The sequence below is a fragment of the Podarcis gaigeae genome (assembly GCF_964106915.1).
Source record: "Podarcis gaigeae genome assembly, chromosome: 11".
NCBI classification, from domain to species: domain Eukaryota; kingdom Metazoa; phylum Chordata; class Lepidosauria; order Squamata; family Lacertidae; genus Podarcis; species Podarcis gaigeae.
This window is the reverse complement of record NC_139687.1, coordinates 28,248,140-28,267,003: the sequence shown is the minus strand read 5'-3', so window position 1 is coordinate 28,267,003 and position 18,864 is coordinate 28,248,140. Positions and strand designations below refer to the sequence as shown.

Sequence of the window (18,864 nt, the reverse complement as noted above, 5' to 3'; positions counted from 1 at the left end):
GATGTTGAATGTAGTCCTTCAGACCTCTCTGCCAGGTCGTATGGACCCTCCCCAGGCAACAACCCATGTCCTCAGGTCACATCCATCCCCACCAGCTGTGCTCTGTACCCTTGTCTAGTGCTTTGGGCATGTCTGAAACATGTTATTAAATTGTGACAATGCCTCTTGCTTGCCTGGATGGAGAGATATGTGCAGGTGTGTAGAAACATCTGGCTTTTATGTGGCCACAGTGTACACAACTGTACAAAGTTAAAGAGTTGCCTCTGTTGCTCTGCCCATTTTTGCCCCTGGCCCCAACCACCACATGATTGTAGAGGAGGGGATGCAACCCCTCTTCTACCCACTCCTCCACCTATGGGCATAGCCAGGATATATGTTTGGGGGGGGGGCAGGACACTCACCTGTCATCATCCTCTGACTAGCGCTGTCCCTCAGTCGGGTTGCCAGTTGCGTTGCTAGAATGCACCACAGCATCATCCAAGTGACCTCTGTGAGCATTTCAATTTCAAACATTCTAATTATTTCTACTTGATTGTTTGTTTGGGGGAGCAGTTGTTCATTGTCCCTGGCTATGCCCATGCCCTCCATCCTTTGTGCTGCTCCTCAAGTGTGATCAGAGCTGGATTTAGGTTTGATGAGGCTGCTGAAGGTAATGGGGCCCTTTATATGTCCAGCTGTCCTTTTTCAACAACAAATTGTTGCTGTTTTTTGTGTTGTGTATATGCTATATGGTAATTTATGTAGGTTTTATTTTATTTTATCTTAGATTTCAGAAATGTACATCCAGTTTTCCCCCTTTACATTTTTTTGGGGGCCCCCAAGGGAGTGGGGCCCTAAACTATAGCTTGTTTAGCTTATACGTAAATCCAGCATTGAGTGTGATGAAGAGTTCTGGAGTACTTCTAAAGTTTGCTAAGGACCTCATTGCACTCTGTGTCTCTGTGTGTGTGTCTATAGGTACAGGTGGCCTAATGATTGTATTACCATATGGTGTTTATTATTTTCCCCCAACGCTTTTCTGGCTTTCCTAAAAGCGCAGCTCTTCGCATATTAACCCAGAAGTACGTTCCGCTCAGTGGGAATGGACTGCTCTCTCCTCCAGCGTGAATTTAAGGCTGCGTTCTAGATCTAGGAAAGGCGCAGCAGCCGCTACCACGTGACACATCGCCGTCCAATAGCGTTTCTCCCTTCGAGTTTTAACGGCGTGACGCCGCGGAGAAGCAAAAGCGGTTCCTCAGTTAGCGATTTGCGGTGGCGCCTCACTCGTGGGTCTCGCCCTCCGGTTGCTACTGCCGCATTAGGCCACATTAAGCAGGTTTGTAGACGTCAAGAAGCCACTTCCCTTCCCCCTCCCTCTTAAGCCCACGTAACACGCGCGAGAAGAAGGGAGGCGGGGGGAGGGGTGACAGCGCAAGGACCTTCGGGAGTTGTAGTCTCATGGAGCGCGGTGGCTGCTGGGTATTGCAGTCTGAGCTTGGAGAAAAAGCTCGTGCACATGCGTGTTGCCTACTAGACAAGGCTACGCTGCTTTAAGACTTTTTGTGTCGATCGCCGCCTAGCGGTTGTTGCTATCAGTGTTATATTGTATTTAATTGCCGACGTTTTTCTGAGCTTTGCGGTTAAATTGGGTACGGAGGGAGGAGAATGCCTGGCTCCGAAGCTGTAAATGGAAGTATAAATGGAAATAAATCACTCCTTGGCGTGTGTATTTCAAATAATATATTTGTGTCACTCCCGTTTACACACGCGCTACATCTTGCAGTCGTGATATTCTACAATTCTGTGATTATCACAATGTATGTTTTAAGCTTTGTACGATTTCAGTGGCAACTTAATACTCCTCCCCACTTCCTTTCTTATTCCACAGATTTCTCGAAAGCTTTATAAATTGGGAAGGATTCTTGTGTGTTTCACATTACAGTGGTACCTCGGGTTAAGTACTTAATTCGTTCCGGAGGTCCGTACTTAACCTGAAACTGTTCTTAACCTGAAGCACCACTTTAGTTAATGGGGCCTCCTGCTGCTGCCGCGCCGCCGGAGCACAATTTCTGTTCTCATCGTGAAGCAAAGTTCTTAACCTGAAGCACTATTTCTGGGTTAGCGGAGACTGTAACCTGAAGCATATGTAACCTGAAGCGTATGTAACCCGAGGTACCACTGTATATAAATCCCACATGTGGTGTTTTTCTTTTTTTTACATTTTAATAAGTATGTACTAAACCACACTTGCATGACTTTTGACTTCTAAGCCATCTGGCTTATTTTAAGTTAAAGTTAGATATTAGGCAGAGGACAACTTTAAAAAATGTGCATACAAATAAAAGATGATGTGCAAGTGAGAAGAACCCATTTTCTTTCAGGTGGTTGCCCCAGAGAGGGGTAAGATCTAGTTATTAACATACAGTAAGGATTGTCATTGCATCACAGTGGAGTTGGCAACTTCACCAGCTACTAGGTGGTTCTCTCCCCTCCCCCTTCACATTTCTGTATTCTGAACACAATGCTTCTATGGATGCTGTGCCAGTATGTTTACTTCCAGGCAGTTCTTTCCTTGTTCATCACAAATCTCAGAGTGTTCCCAGCTAAGAGTCTGCTTGGCAGTAGGAAGGGTGACTCACAGGAAGAATGAAAGCTGGGAAACACAAGTTAATCGAATTTGCTGTAGACATCGGCGAGTGTCCACAGCTGGCCTTCTCCCATTGCAGCTGAAATCCTTTTACACTCTCTCCGTACTGAGAGTTTTTATGGCCAATTTACACAGACACTGCTACGAGTTGAACACCTGTATGAGCAATCAGATTCCACTTGCTTGTGGCTGAATAAGGATTGTATCGGTGTGCTGGGAACTGCATAGATTAAATATTTCAAAGCTTCTGTAATAGCACGAAGCCCATTCAACTCACTGGGATTATGTCTGCAAAAGATGTGGGGTTCTGATGTTGCTTGTGGCAGTATTGTTTCACTGCAATGAGTGGAGGCCTTTTGTAGCCTGATCCTATATATGCATGTTTGTCTGAGAGTGAGTTCTCAAAGAAAGTTCAGTTGTACTGTTTATACACCACTTTGACTTGTACAAGACTGGCACACTTGTCTAGTATTGGATTTATGGTTGTCCTCTATTCATTGTTAGGGACGCGGGTGGCACTGTGGGTTAAACCACAGAGCCTAGGACTTGCCAATCAGAAGGTTGGCGGTTCGAATCCCTGCGACGGGGTGAGCTCCCGTTGCTCGGTCCCTGCTCCTGCCAACCTAGCAGTTTGAAAGCACATCAGCGTACAAGTAGATAAATAGGTTCCGCTCCGGCGGGAAGGTAAACGGCGTTTCCGTGCGCTGCTCTGGTTTGCCAGAAGCGGCTTAGTCATGCTGGCCACATGACCCGGAAGCTGTACGCCAGCTCTCTTAGCCAATAAAGCGAGATGAGCGCTGCAACCCCAGAGACGGTCATGACTGGACCTAATGGTCAGGGATCCCTTTACCTTTGCCTATTCATTGTTACTAATGAATTTAGGAAACAGGATGTTTTATCAGAAAAAATAAAGCACTGGGGTGTGTGTGTGTAAATTCACCCTTGATCATGGGCAACAGTAGCTGCCCAAGTGGCTGGGGAAACCCAGTCAGGTGGGCGGGGTACAAATAAATAATTCTTATTTGGGATGGCAGTCCCATTTGTGTTTCACAAGGCGGTTTCCAACCGTAATAATAAATTGTTGTTGTTGTTAAGCCTGAGACATAAGTAATATTTTCATCATTGCGATCCAGTGTTCCTGGAGGAGGCAGGTTTAGCACTACGTCTTTATTTTAAAAACCATGTTTTTATTTTTCATGGTACAGAAGATACATGTTGTTACGACAGTAAACAACAAACAACTTGTCATGATAAAATTGCAGACTTTGGTCATGCTCCGTAATAAAGTTTCATTTGATTACAGTACTCTAAAAGATCTAGTTGCTTTAGGTTAGGGGTTACTTTTAAGGTGAACAAGTGATTATCTAAAACGTCCTTATCAATTTAGTGCAGCCTGGTTCTTAACTTTCCTATCTGCTCAGGCAGAATGCATCTTCTCCCAAGTGACGTCACTGTGTGAAGGCTCTACGAAAACATCTTTCCTAGTAAAAAACTCCTCTGTATAAAGGAATATGTGGTGGATGTAACCGTTGGAAGCTGATGATTACAATCTTCCTTCTATATTTCTGTGACAATACAACTACTGTGTCGTTTGCCGCACTACTGTCTTAGAGGATCACCATTCAGATTTCCCTAGGAATGTGAATCTGCCACTTTCCACACAGGTACCATTCTTAACAATAGTTTTTAAATGCAGTGCCACTGACTTTTCATTTAAAGCTGTTTCTGATTGTGAAATATAATTAAAGTAGATTCAGAAAGTATCTTGTTTTCTCTCTTTCATATGTATTATTTTGTACTATTTTGTACAACATCTTCCATTGTGAAAGCTTAAGATATTGCCTGTAATTATATGTATTCTTTCATCTTGTGCTGCTAAGTATTTCCTTTTATCTTATTCTACAATTCTATGCATGCCTAATGCAGTGAATTCTCATTGAACTCACTGGGGCTCATTTAGTCTTGGTTTGTAGGCTGTAAAGTATTATAAGCTAAGACCGAAGACGAGACACAGTGACTGCAGATCTGACAGTTATGCAATTTACTCCGCTGTCTCTTAGATTGCAGCTTTAAGCACTCAGAAAATCATTAAACACTTTATCTGTTCTGGCTCTCAAAACACATTTTTGTGCAATATGTTTTTTTAAAAAACAACCCAGGAACTGTGTATTATACAACAAAATTAACAGCTGTCACTGATGGCAAAATGAATGTGAATTTTTTCCTCCAGTTCAGGTTGTCCTATATGCTTTATAACTTAGTTTTTGGCTGCCACTGCATCCTCAGAAGAACTTGTGACAAGTTGTAAAATCAAGGTTTTTGCATACCTTTGAACAAATAATACCCTATGGTCACAGAATGAAAATGGACAGCATTTCAGAAAATAAAAATTTTAATGCACACAAAACCTCCACCCTTTACTTTAGCTTTTGATTAACATTCTGCTATTGCTGTGGAAAGTTGTTGCTATGGAAAGTTGTTGCTATGTTGGTGCCATGAACAAGGGCTACTTGTACTGGCCATCAGATGAGGACTTTATTCTTGTGACGCTGTCCTTACAGGATAAGCCATTTGCATTCAACAGCTTGCCACATAGATCAGATAACCTTTAAAAATTTCACACCACCATACGTGGATAAAAGATAGGGTGAAAATCGTCCAGTTCACAGAATGGATCGCCACACACATGAATGGATGAATCCCTCTTTTTAAAATACGTAGTCTACAGTAAATTTCAGAAAGGTTTTCAAATGCCGAACAGGATGTACTACTCCTGTTTTATTTTTATTCACCCGTTCCATATCATGCTTGAAACAGGAGGATACCATTTGATCCACGTAAAATAAATACAGTGGTACTTCGGTTTAAGAACAGCCCGTTTTATGAACTATTCGGTTTACGAACTCCACAAAACCAGAAGTACAGTAGTGTCCCAGTTTGCAAACTTTACCTTGGTCTAAGAACAGAAGCTGAACGGTGGAAGGGCACTGGCAGCTGGAGGCCTCACTAGGGAAAGCGTGCCTCGGTTTAAGAACAGTTCCGAAACGGATTAAGTTCATAAACTGAGGTACCACTGTATATTGTTTGTTTGCAGTGAAAATCCTTGGGGCACCGCCTACTGTTCAGCTATAAATGGGGGCCAATAATGGTAGTGATTTTCTTTCCTCAACATGGTTATTTCTGACGGTCATATTAAGTAATATAGTGCATTTTTTCTTCCTTTCAGAATATGAATGAGGACAGCTCTATTGAAGTGTCTAAAAAGAAGGAAGACAGAAGTCCAGTTTGTGTTGGCAGAGAAGATGATATTAAAAAACTACGGAGGACAACAGTGGTGATCCATGACAGAGAAGTTGTTGTCTTCTATCACGATGGAAGGTTTTATGCTCTGGATTGCCGCTGTTACCGTAAGAATTTTTCCGAAGATAGTGTTTTTGGAACAACTTTAAACGTTAGCTAGTTTGAGCCTCTGCTCTAATTTTGTATTCTGTTCTTTTAACAGATACAGGAGGTCCCTTACATGAAGGAGATATAGAGGTATGCGAATACAGTACTTCCTCATTCAGAACCTTCTGATAAATAAGAATGCTATTAACTTAATGCGACAGTAATGCAGTACTACTGTGCATATACAGGGTGAGTCTTTTAAAAGAGGGCCCCATGGAACATGTGTACAGTGGTACCTCGGGTTACATACGCTTCATGTTACAGACGCTTCAGGTTACAGACTCCACTAACCCAGAAATAGTACCTCGGGTTAAGAACTTTGCTTCAGGATGAGAACAGAAATCCTGCTTCGGCAGCGCAGTGGCAGAGAGAGGCCCCATTAGCTAAAGTGGTGCTTCAGGTTAAGAACAGTTTCAGGTTAACAACAGACTTCCAGAACAAATTAAGTTCTTAACCCGAGGTTCTACTGTACAGGCCTCTCCATCCTCACTTCAGCACTGCCAACTGAAAAAAGAGTGATACTGCCTTTTTATTTAGGGAGTTATAGTTCTGAATTTAAAAAGGCACGTCCAAGAAACAAAAGTGACATCTGAGGGTCAGGGGTGCCTTTACCTTTATTGCGTACAAGGGAGCATTATTATTCATTTTCTTTATCTATTGCCAAAAGTAGTGTTTGGATGCTTCCTCTGCTTGGTGATTCCTTAATAGTCAACTCTGAAGATACTTGGTGTGTGGAGGAAGTTGCAGAGTCGTTTGCCATTTCCTTGACTCTGGGAAATCCATCTGCATCGAGACCATCGCTGCTGCTTTCCCTGGAGCTCTTTTTTGTTTCAGTTACGCTTTTAATTCTTCCCAGTGCTTTATTAATGGAGACTGCCTGTATACACATAAGAGGTACATTTTTTAGCACAAGGAAATGGAAAGGTTTGGAATCCTCTGCATTTCTGCCTAACTTTAAGAGATACAGTTTTGCAGTATAGCCGTACTGGGTTAGGATGCATTACTTGTATCAATACAGTCATACCTTGGTTCGTGAACACCTTGCGAGTCGAATGTTTTGGCATCCGAAGAACGCAAACCTGGGAGTGAGTGTTCCAGTTTGCGAACGTTCTTTAGAACCCAAACATCCGACGCGGCTTCTGATTGGGCTGCAGAAGCTTCCTACAGCCAATCGGAAACCGCGCCTTGGTTTCCGAACATTTTGGAAGTCAAACGGGCTTCCGGAACGGATTCCATTTGACTTCCGAGGTACCTCTGTATATCAAATGCCTGGGGGAAAGGATAGAATCATGATGGGGACGAGGTGAGCAGATCACGCTTTGAAAATTTCCAGACTGGTTTCAGTCTAAAATGCTGTGTGTGTATGTGTGTGTGTGTGCTGTCCTACCCCTTGAACCATCCCATCAAGGAATGCTGCATGTGGTCAACACTTGTTCTCATGAACACTTTTAATAAATGCTGGCATATTGACAGTTGGATGATCATCCTCTTGAGGTTTAAGGATGAGTGACCCTTGATCCTGCTTTAGTGCCAGTGGCTGTTTCTGGACTGTCTTGAATAGCTGCCCTTTGCAGAGTGCAATAGCAACAGCCTAAATTACAGGTTACCCGTATATATGCTACTGTAGGTAGGCAATGTTGGTCGAGGAAAGGTCACAGCTAGCATGCCAGCTACAGCTGTGCATTGGTAATGTGCACTAAAAGGGTGCACAGTAATGGAAGAATAATGCATGGCTTCAATTCTTTGCTGAAGGGAAGGGGAAGCACAAAACAAGAAGGATCAGAAAGAACAGTATTTACGAACCTACCAGATAAATTAGTGCTGCATAAGAAATGCTCATTACACCAGTGAGGGCGGTCTTCGTGGGATAGGAAAGGACATCATAAAGGAACATGGATTTTTCCTGTAGAGAAGAAGAAGAGTTTGGACTTGATATCCTGCCTTTCACTCCCCTTAAGGAGTCTCAAAGCGGCTAACAATCTCCTTCCCCTTCATCCCCCACAACAAACACTCTGTGAGGTGAAAACAAAAAAATTTCCTTCCAGTAGCACCTTAAAGACCAACTAAGTTAGTTCTTGGTATGAGCTTTCGTGTGCATGCATACAGTATCTGAAGAAGTGTGTATCTGTGAGGTGAGTGAGGCTGAGAGACGTCAGAGAAATATGACTAGCCCAAGGTCACCCAGCAGCTGCATGTGGAGGAGCGGGGAAGCGAACCCAGTTCACCAGATTACGAGTCCACCGCTCTTAACCACTACACCAAGCTGGGATTCATAGTCAAGGGATTCATTCTTCTGCCATATTGCAGTTTGGTGTACATGATCCTTTCAAAGTTTAGCACTTTTAAGTTCCTTTGGTTTGAACGGGAGAGTTAAGAACTTGCTTATATCTTCCTTATTTAAATCAATGGGACATAAAGCTCAACATGGATAACAATCTAATGTTCACATGCTAGACAGTTCCTAAATATTTCCATGCAGGATTCCTGATGTGGTTTATTAACTCTCTGTGCGCTCACACACTATCACTGCTGCCCCAGACAAATTATTGGGGAAGATCAGGTTTACAAATTGACAGGTCATTATGTAAATCCTAAACATATTTCATGGAAATAGTTCCCATTGATTTCAATAGAACATAAGGCTACAAGCCCATATCCTATATTGACATGGGAGTAAACTTTTGAACTCAGTGGGACTTAGTTTTTAGCAAATATGCACAAAGCACTAGTCTCTAATCCACAAGCCTGTACCACAATATATCTATTAGTCTGCCACAAGATTCCTTTTTGTTTGTTTGTGCTGTAATATGCTATCACTGGAACATTGGAAGCTGCCATACTGAATCTTATCTCATACTGAATCCTTGTCTGCACAAGGAAGATCAAAGTGTATGTGAATGTTTAAAAAAAGGTCTTTGCACCTAACATTTTTAGAGCAAATAGCATCAGCTGATAAGGCTTATAATTATGAAAATCTCAAGATGGCATGGAGGAGGAAATTTTACCTTCTCATCCTCTGTTGTGGTGCTGAAAATCCCTCACACACTCACTTAGAACTCACTTAGAAAATATGAGATGTTTATGTTGAAATTCCTAATAAAGATATTTTTTTTTAAAAAGAAAAGAAAATATGAGATGGAGCAGTCACACCCATTGCCTACCTTCAATTTATAAAGAGGTTGTTTGGGAGCATTCAGTTTCTGCAAGAGACGATGTGATAGCCTATGCAGCCCTGCCAATTTTTGAATGAGGTGTGGCTGCACAAATTTTGCAATTGATTTTGAAGAGCGGGAGATATGAGCTAGCCCATGCCTAATCATTACCGCATGAGCGGAAGAGAACACTCTCGCCACAACAGACCTAGACTCCTGCACAGTGCGATTGCCGTCCTGAAATATAAGTCAATACAAGGAGAGAAAAAAATAGTCAAATTACGGTACTCGGGGGGGGGGGGGAGGCCTAGAACAGAGACAGCCAGTTTGATGCATCAACTAGCTTCTTGCAATATACAAGGGAATGTGCTCTGCTACTAGCTCACTAGCATGAGTGAGGAAGGATAATATTTAATCAATATATTCTCTCCTACTATCCTCAACATTCCCACACTGGGCCCTATTGCTGATGTAGTAATAGTTTGCCATTGGGGACAATGAATATATGATGAGATCTGCAAACATCTGACCCTGGCATTCATTCATTTATTATATTATATTAATATCTCACTTGTAATCCAAGGAGCTCAAGATGGCATAAATGGATCTCTCCCTCCCCACAACCCTGTGGGGGAGGTTAGGCTGAGAGACAGTGACTGGGCTGTCATCCAGTGACTTCATGGCTTAGTGGGAATTTGAACCCTGGTCCCTCCTAGTCCAACATTCCAGCAAATGCATCAAGTTGACATGTATTTTAGACAATTATTCACAGAAACACCAGTAGGGGGGGAATTAGCATTACTACCCTTGGGCTCTTTACTAAAGAACATTGTATGCCGTAGAACTTTAGACTGCTTTAGAAACATCAGTTTAACCTTGCTTACTTGGATAAATTAGTCAAAACTCAATAGATGCACACATGGGTATGCTTATTTTGGGGATTTAGTAATAATATAGTTTTTATCATCATTGGATAAAAATGATACATACGTGTGTGTGTGTGTGTGTGTGTGTGTGTGTGTGTGTGTGTGTAGCAGCTTTCTGAAGGTATGCTATACCAAAACTTTTCTCCCCTGAATATATTAATTATTTTTCTAACTTTGTGTATAACTTTGTGTATAAGTAAAACATTAAGCTGAAACTTTGCTGAGTTTGTAGCAAATGCAGTCTTTAACAGACTATTGTATAAATAAACTTAACTTTCAAATAATAGTGAAAGAGTATTAGTATTAGCTAAGAAACATTACCTGGTTTGAGCTTGTCAGTCTCAGTAAATTGGGGAATTCATCCCTAATCTCATCTATAATTTCCAAGAAGACTCTCTGTATTATCTGGGCTGAATTGAAAAACAGTAGTCAAAAAGAATAAAGCGCCTGTCTTCAAAATTATACTTATCGTGTAAGCATTGTTCAGACATGAAATATTGTTCAGACATGAAATTCCACAGGCCAGAGAGGCATTGAGGGCCATATTTGGCCCCCAAGAATGAGGTTCCCTACCCCTGGCCTATCTGGTAGGAACAGGTATTTTTTAAAAACAAAAAATCAAGTACAGAGGTGTAGAGAAGGCAGTGTTCCCAGAATCCAGGATTTGAGAACTCATTTCCATTCGGGGATTCAAGACTCAGAAAGAGAGTAGCTCATACCTTGTCCAGCAAATTTGTTGACCAGCTGTCCACATATCCAGCCAATTGGCCTGAAAGACATCCTGCATGCCCTGGTGTCTATCTACAGCTCCTGAATTTAGCCTAATCTGGTTTTATGCCATATATGTATGACAATACGCCATACATGTGTGTATCTCCACCTCCAAGGCAATAAACCTTTATGAGAACACAATGTGCCTCTTAAGCACAGTGCCTCCTTGACTCCTGACATCATGTGTACACAAGAAAATACCCCCCCCCCCAAATCACTGTAGTCTCAACAACCAGGACTTTCAAATATGATCATTCCAAAATAACATAATGTAAAAACCAATGGCTTTCTTTTTACATCACAGAAACCACATTAACAAGTACAGTGGTACCTCGGGTTACGTACGCTTCAGGTTACATACGCTTCAGGTTACACACTCCGCTTACCCAGAAATAGTCCTTCAGGTTAAGAACTTTGCTTCAGAATAAGAACAGAAATCGGGCTCCAGCGGCGCAGTGGCAGCAGGAGGCCCCATTAGCTAAAGTGGTGCTTCAGGTTAAGTACAGTTTCAGGTTAAGAACGGAACTCCAGAACGAATTGAGTACTTAACCCGTACTTTATTTCCACTGGGGGGGGGGGCGGGAACTCGCCACGCAATCACAGAAGGGGGGGCGTCAGAAGTGAACCAGTACTAAAGTTATTTTCCAATGAACTTTAAGGGAGACTTTCCAGGAGTTTGCACTCTTGTTACATTTATATGCTTTTTTAAAAAAACAGGAACCTAATACTCCTATTATAGTGGTATGAAGGATTTTGTGTGGGGCATGTTCAGTGTAAGAATAATAATAATTTTATTATTTTTCCCTTCCCATCTGTTCTTCCCTCCTTCCCTTGTGTGTTTAGGACATCAATGGACAGCCTTGCATTATTTGTCCCTGGCACAAGTATAAAATAACTCTGGCAACAGGTGAAGGATTGTATCAAGCAATAAATCCCAGGGAGCCATCTCCAAAACCCAAATGGCAGTCGAAAGGAGTAAAACAGAGGACTCATAGAGTTACCGTGGACAGCGGAAATGTTTATGTGACTCTTTCAGATACAGATGACAATCTAGATTCTGATCATTATGCTAACATACACAATAGGATTATACTGCCTCCTAAGAAAAAATAGCATCTTCTGTGCTTCCTAGTAAATGGCTTTAAAATAACAGTGAATGTGAATGTTATCCTTGCATTCAGCTTCTGAGTGATGATATGAAACTGAGCTCCAGTCTCTCTAAAAAAGGAGTTGATCAGAGAAGCATTTGTGCCTTTGAGAAGAATATAGTATAGTGTGCTTATAATAGATTAATTTTGCCAGTAATAAAAATGTTAGATTTATATTGATCCAGCCTTCAGAAGTGCGTCTCGCTTCCAGAATATAAAATGATGTTTTAAAAGTATTATGATGTACCAATGTTATCAATATAATTGGATATGTTGTGCTTGTATGCTAATATGATTTGTTATTGTTGGGAGTCTTTGATTCTTTTTCTCACGCTTAATCCAATCCTTCTCAAAATGATCGCCAAAGTTCATATTGGTTCCTGCAAGAATTCCTGAAGGCTGTTCCAGCTGTGCAGTTATTTAGCAGTGCATAGATCTGCCCGTGAGGCAGGAGGGCGGCATGAGGGAGCCCAGCTTCTGCCTAATGCAACTCGGCTAGAGGCCAGCTCAGCCATGTATCATCTGGAAGTGACAGGCTGCTTTTGGGCCAAATTCACTGTGCTGAAGGTATATCCTGGAAAAGCTGAACTCCTTGGTAGTTTGCCATGTCTCTCTTGACAGGCAATGAGAAGAGTACAATTGGTTTGTGTTGTGGCAGAATACTAGGTATGCCTCTATGTGGCTGTAGGGAGAGAGTGTAGGGGTGTGGTGTGGGTGTGTGAGTGAGTGAGTGAGATACAGTAAGCTAATGCAGTGATAAACACCTGGGTGGTCCAAATTGGTGGAATGTACTCCAGAAAAGGGTGAAATTGCTTGCCAGAGGATGGAGGACCATGACTTAGAGAAGTCTATCACTCATCTTTAACACAGAGACACATAATCCTTCTGTGATAATGGCTTCACTTTCACGATACGATGCTCAAGGATTTGACACTGGCATTTTTTCATGCTTATTCTTGTCTTGATAGATGTGCAATTACGCAATTATGCATATTAGCTAGGTACAGCCATGCTCTGAGGAATGCAAGTATTTAACTCTTAGTTTGTCAGTTTTGTTTCTAGATGATATGCATGCATCACAAAGGTCTATTGAAATACTTATGAAACTTTTGCTGAAAATGAGGAAGGCAAGGCTAAAAGCAAGTCAGGGAACATATTGTAGTTTCTTATGTGCCACATAGGGCATTTTCTCCCTTGCCAACAAGTGGTTGACAGGTCTTCAGATTGCTTTCTCCTGGTCCTTGGAAACTCTGGCAACTGATGATGGCAAAGGAGCCAACGCCTAGAGGCCGGGGTCCCTTTGCCGCCTCCCATAAAATATTTGAGAGGACCGCCCCCCCCCCAATGTTGATGGGCATTGCCATTCAAATGGTATGCATGCACCACATCATGTGATCGATTATGCAGGGAGGGGCTTACTTGAGCCTCCACAATATTTTATTCAAGTTGGTACCCCTGGATGATGGCCTATCTAAGTGTAAAGCAATACCATGTGGCACCCTTCTATGTTGCTGATATAGTATTAAAAAACCCATCCTACTCTGTTTGCCAACCTCGCACAAACACTGCAAATCCCTGGTAGGTGCTGGAACTGATGCAGAGATGCTGTAAAAGCTTTCAGAAGTTATGCCACCACAAAGGATAAACAGCAACAGCAGCAGCAGCAGCAGCAGCAGAAACCACACATATCTGTAACACTTAATCAGATCTGGAGTTTTTGCTAAGTAAAGAAATCTGCCCTTTTCTCCTAGCTGCAAACAGAGCCCTTTTCTTCCAGTAGCGAGAAACTGTGCACAGGAAAGAGTTTGTGAGCAACAAAGCCCCATTTAACACAGTAGTTTTGGATAAGCCTGGCACTCACTGCTGTGTAGGTGGAGCTGCTGGGAGCAATCTGCCCTTCCTATACAGTATGTGGCTAGCTGACTGACAAGGACAACTGAGAAGGAAAAGAAAATAACCAAATTCCTGCACTGCCCTTAATTTGATGACGGTTCTCTGGAGTTCAGAGTTCTGAAACCATTTTCTAGTGTACAATTGAACTTTGTTTTTAAACCAATCCCATAGGAAAGCTCTATACAGTAATGCATACATACTGGAAGAGCGAGTTAAAAGACAAAATACTGTGAAATTAAATGCCTTGTGGACAGGATCAGTCAAAGGAAGCTATGAGTGTCTTTAGGAAAATAATAGGAATTGTGACAAACATACATAGGCAGCTACTTTGCTGTCAAAAATTCCAAAATAGCCTTGTAATTATCAACTAATAAAAATCTTAGTCATTCTTCAACTGTTTAACATTGCTTTTACTACTTTAACAATTAAAGGGAAAAGGTAAATGGACACCTGACCATTAGGTCCAGTGGTGACCGACTCTGGGGCTGCATTGCTCATCTCACTCTATAGACCGAGGGAGCTGGCGTACAGCTTCCGGGTCATGTGGCCAGCGTGACTAAGCCACTTCTGGCGAACCAGAGCACCGCACGGAAACGCTGTTTACCACCCCGCCGGAGCGGTACCTATTTATCTACTTGCACGTTGACGTGCTTTCGAACTGCTAGGTTGGCAGGAGCAGGGACCGAGCAATGGGAGCTCACCCCGTCGCAGGGATTAGAACCGCCAACCTTCTGATCAGCAAGTCCTAGAATGCCCAATCTACGACGCCGATCAGAAGGTTGGCGGTTCGAATCCCCACGACGGCGTGAGCTCCCGTGGCTCGGTCCCTGCTGTGACCTTTCCTCGACCAACATTGCCTACCTACAGTAGCATATATATGGGTAACCTGTATGCCAGCTCCCTCGGCCTGTAGAGTGAGTTGAGCCCTGCAGCCCCAAAGTTGGCCACAAGTGGACCTAATGGTCGAGGAGCCAATGTTGGTCGAGGAAAGGTCACAGCTAGCATGCCAGCTACAGCTGTGCATTGGTAATGTGCACTAAAAGGGTGCACAGTAATTGAAGAATAATGCATGGCTTCAATTCTTTGCTGAAGGGAAGGGGAAGCATGAAACAAGAAGGATCAGAAAGAACAGTATTTACGAACCTATCAAATAATTTATTGCTGCATAAGAAATGCACATTATACCAGTGAGGGTGGTCTTTGTGGGATAGGAAAGGACATCATAAAGGAACATGGATTTTTCCTGTAGAGAAGAAGAAGAGTTTGGACTTGATATCCTGCCTTTCACTCCCCTTAATGCATGTGGAGGAGCGGGGAAGCGAACCCAGTTCACCAGATTACGAGTCCACCGCTCTTAACCACTACACCAAGCTGGAATTCAAAGTCAAGGGATTCATTCTTCTGACATATTGCAGTTTGGTGTACATGATCCTTTCAAAGTTTAGCACTTTTAAGTTCCTTTGGTTTGAATGGGAGAGTTAAGAACTTGCTTATATCTTCCTTATTTAAATCAATGGGACATAAAGCTCAACATGGATAACAAGCTAATATTCACATGCTAGACAGTTCCTAAATATTTCCATGCAGAGCTCCTGATGTGGTTTGCTAACTCTCTGTGCGCCCACACACTATCGCTGCTGCCCCAGACAAATTCGGGGGGGGGGGAGAGACTTGTGGAAAATCCCTCACACACTCACTTAGAACTCACTAATGAAAATCTCAAGATGGCATGGAGGAGGAAATTTTACCTTCTCATCCTCTGTTGTGGTGCTGAAAATCCCTCACACACTCACTTAGAACTCACTTAGAAAATATGAGATGGTTATGTTGAAATTCCTAATAAAATATTTTTTTAAAAAGAAAAGAAAATATGAGATGGAGCAGTCACACCCATTGCCTACCTTCAATTTATAAAGAGGTTGTTTGGGAGCATTCAGTTTCTGAAAGAGACCATGTGATTCCCTATGCAGCTCTGCCAATTTTTGACTAAGATGTGGCTGCACGAATTTAGCAATTGATTTTGAAGAGCGAGAGAGATGAGCTAGCCCATGCCTAATCATTACTGCATGAGCGGAAGAAACCACTCTCGCCACAACAGACCTAGACTCCTGAACAGTGCAATTGCCGTCCTGAAAAATAAGTCAATACAAGGAGGGAGAGAAAAAAATAGTCAAATTACGGTACTCTGTGGGGGGGGGGGGAGGACAGTTTGATGCATTAAGACCTAGAGCATTCGGGATCACATGAAAATTCCAGATTTCACCTTAAGTATGCAATATGTTTCTAGGAAAGAGGGAAAGTGATGTGGTCAGATGTGAAAGAGGACAAGGCTCCTGTACCTTTAACAGTTGTCTAGATGAATTTCAGCAGGCTTAGCTTCCAAAACGTGCTCCTCCCATTGAAATTCCCTTACCAGGGGAACAGAGGAAATGAGTGGCGTGACCCTAACAGACCCTGGTCATGCAGCCATCTTCCCTTTTCCGCCTTATTCTGTTTTGCCTTTTGCTGTCTGCTGGCTCTCAGCCAGCAGCACATGGGCTCATCTCTCACAGAGGATGAACCCACACTTTTCTCTGTATCTGTAATTACAAGATAAAGCCTGCCTTCAGGACCATACAGTGAACTGCATGTAAGCAAACTTTATCATTATCATTATCATTAAAAGGAAGATTGCTGGGTCATTATTCTTTTTAAGAGGGAACTTTAAGAGGGAGTGCCCTCCTCACATGGCTGGTGAAATAAACTGTTATTACACCATTCCTGGAATCCATTTGCTGAAGACATGGGGGACAAACAGGATGTGCACACATTTGTTTACATTGCATCAAGGGTGCTCCCACCGCTGGTTTGGGAAGCGATGTTCACATGTTAGCCACAGTCTATATCTGCCCTGTATATATTCTGTTGTTTTTAATAAAATACTGTGTTTTGATGCTTTTCCTTCTAAACCAACTTCACTCCGAATTGAAAAAACAAATGATGTAGCAGCATTTTTAGCTGGTAATATGTACATAGCCATTGAGTTAGGTTTTTTTTGCAGTCCTGCTTAGTACTGGATTGTTGCCAATGGCTGCAAATTTCACATTACGCTTCTACAGTGGTGCCCCGCAAGACGAATGCCTCGTAAGACGAAAAACTCGCTAGACGAAAGAGTTTTCCATTTTTTGAGTCGTTCCGCAAGACAAATTTCCCTATGGGCTTGCTTCGCAAGATGAAACGTCTTGCGAGGTCTTGCGAGTTTGTTTCCTTTTTCTTAAAGCCGCTAAGCCGTTAATAGCCGCTAAGCCGCTAATAGCCGTGCTTCGCAAGACGAAAAAACCGCAAGACAAAGAGACTCGCAGAACGGATTAATTTTGTCTTGCGAGGCACCACTGTAATATTACAGTATGTGTAGCTGTAGTGCGTAATATTTTCATGCCATACTCTAGGTTCCCTTTGGCACTTCTAAATTGTATCGGATAAAATTTGTTTGCTAAATTACCTTTCCAGCAATGTAGAGAAAGCATTTATAAATCCTACTACGCCTATACTTCGTTCAAACTCCCTCTTTCGAAGGACTAAAATCAAAAGGAGCTTTCATTCTGCCAGGTTGTTCATTAAAACAGTAAATGTACCTGGAAAAGGTACAGATCAGGGTTGGTGGGGACTACAGTCTAGGGAGAGGGTGTGTGGCTGTGTAGAGCTCTGACTGCTGGGTAGAGACCAAGGGACCCACATTCAGCCGTTGGACCCGAGATTCCCCATCCCTGTTGTATCTAACCAATACTTATCTGGGAGAAACTGTTCCCGGTAGTACGAAAGAGGCAGTAGTGAGGATGCTACTTTTAAAGGTCCTCACATCATACTCATAACTCCAATTTTGGACTAAGTGGTCTGTGTCTAAGCAACAGTGGGTACTCCTGAATTATGCAGGTAATCTGTCCCACAGAGACAAGGTCTTGCCACAGTTATGCATGCCCTCATCACCTCTTGATGCACTACAATACATGGGCTGCCCATGAAGATAGTTTGGAAACTTAAGTTGGTCCAGAATGCAGAAGCTGCTGCCGCGTGTTAACTGCCAGAAACAAATGCCATTGGTGTTGCAAGAGAAATCACTGCTTAAAATGTTCTCACACTAATTTCAAAGCCTGATATGAGACGGGGTCAGGGGTGGAAAGTAGTACCAGACTGAATCCCAAATTACATATATAAATTACTTTCTCTGAGGGTCCAATACTGAATATCTGCAGTGGCTCCTGTCTCTGTCAAAGCCCAATTATCCCCAACAATTGATTACTACCCCTTTTCTATTTCTTACTAGATGAAATTCAGGATTCACACTTCACCGGTATCCAAAATATACATCTAGGTTAGGTCTCGGCCTGCATGTCAGTGGGATTACTTAAAAGAACTAAACATGCATATTTCATCTGTCAGAAATCTGGATATTCTTTTCAATTGCTTTCCATGTAGCAGGAATCTCCATTGATGCAAAGGAGGAAAATATCCCATTGTGTTTTGGTCTGTTTATTTTGACTGCTCAGCAAGTTATGTTGTTAATTGTTTACTTTCTTAACGGTTCTAACTTGTGACCTGTGCACTTTAAACTGGCTAGTTTTCTCTGTACACAGATTAATCAGTTGCTTTTAGTATGTGTTCCTTTTCTGTCTCTGCAAACTATTCAGTAGCTTTTAGGATTGTAAGCTTTATCACGTGTATTGGGTGACTGTTATTTCACTGAAAGCTACTTTTTATAAAATGAGCCTCGCAGACACCACATTGCTTTTATTTAAGTGTTGTTTTACTCTGTTTTTGCACTGGCTATCTTTCTTCTTTGTAAGTCAGTAACATGGCCTTTATTGAAGAAATATTAAGTATAAATGGTATCCTCTACGAGTAATAAGTTGAGACAAGACTTA

General features: G+C 42.3%; 2 protein-coding genes across 3 annotated transcripts; one reads left to right on the top strand and one right to left on the bottom strand.

The window, feature by feature from the left end:
• Positions 1-1,170: 1,170 nt before the first annotated feature.
• Positions 1,171-12,381, top strand: RFESD (Rieske Fe-S domain containing). 2 transcript variants are annotated; one of them, XM_083702497.1, is made up of 5 exons: positions 1,171-1,315; positions 4,052-4,290; positions 5,853-6,033; positions 6,129-6,163; positions 11,766-12,381. In XM_083702497.1, exons 3-5 carry the CDS (start codon positions 5,856-5,858, stop codon positions 12,033-12,035), a joined length of 483 nt encoding a protein of 160 aa, XP_083558623.1. In that variant the 5' UTR covers positions 1,171-1,315; positions 4,052-4,290; positions 5,853-5,855; the 3' UTR covers positions 12,036-12,381. The 2 variants fall into 2 exon arrangements, with proteins under 2 accessions (XP_083558623.1, XP_083558622.1); XM_083702496.1 differs by having other exon boundaries at positions 1,183-1,315; positions 4,048-4,290.
• SPATA9 (spermatogenesis associated 9) lies at positions 6,670-11,191 on the bottom strand. The gene is made up of 5 exons (XM_083702452.1): positions 10,871-11,191; positions 10,473-10,561; positions 9,235-9,462; positions 7,881-7,976; positions 6,670-6,950 (listed from the first exon to the last, which is right to left on the bottom strand). The coding sequence occupies exons 1-5, from the start codon at positions 10,929-10,931 to the stop codon at positions 6,711-6,713; spliced, it is 714 nt and encodes a 237-aa protein (XP_083558578.1). The 5' UTR covers positions 10,932-11,191; the 3' UTR covers positions 6,670-6,710.
• Positions 12,382-18,864: the final 6,483 nt, after the last annotated feature.

What these genes read in the sequence shown, in the direction of transcription:
- RFESD (XM_083702497.1), top strand. Translation starts at nt 5,856, where the DNA reads ATGAATGAGGACAGCTCTATTGAAGTGTCTAAAAAGAAGGAAGACAGA. An exon ending in TCTGGATTGCCGCTGTTACC is followed by an intron (nt 6,034 to 6,128) that starts GTAAGAATTTTT and finishes TTCTTTTAACAG; the next exon opens with ATACAGGAGGTCCCTTACAT. An exon ending in TACATGAAGGAGATATAGAG is followed by an intron (nt 6,164 to 11,765) that starts GTATGCGAATAC and finishes TTGTGTGTTTAG; the next exon opens with GACATCAATGGACAGCCTTG.
- SPATA9 (XM_083702452.1), bottom strand. Translation starts at nt 10,931, where the DNA reads ATGTCTTTCAGGCCAATTGGCTGGATATGTGGACAGCTGGTCAACAAA. An exon ending in GACTGACAAGCTCAAACCAG is followed by an intron (nt 9,463 to 10,472) that starts GTAATGTTTCTT and finishes CTTATATTTCAG; the next exon opens with GACGGCAATCGCACTGTGCA. An exon ending in ATGCAGCACTAATTTATCTG is followed by an intron (nt 6,951 to 7,880) that starts GTAGGTTCGTAA and finishes ATGTGTATACAG; the next exon opens with GCAGTCTCCATTAATAAAGC.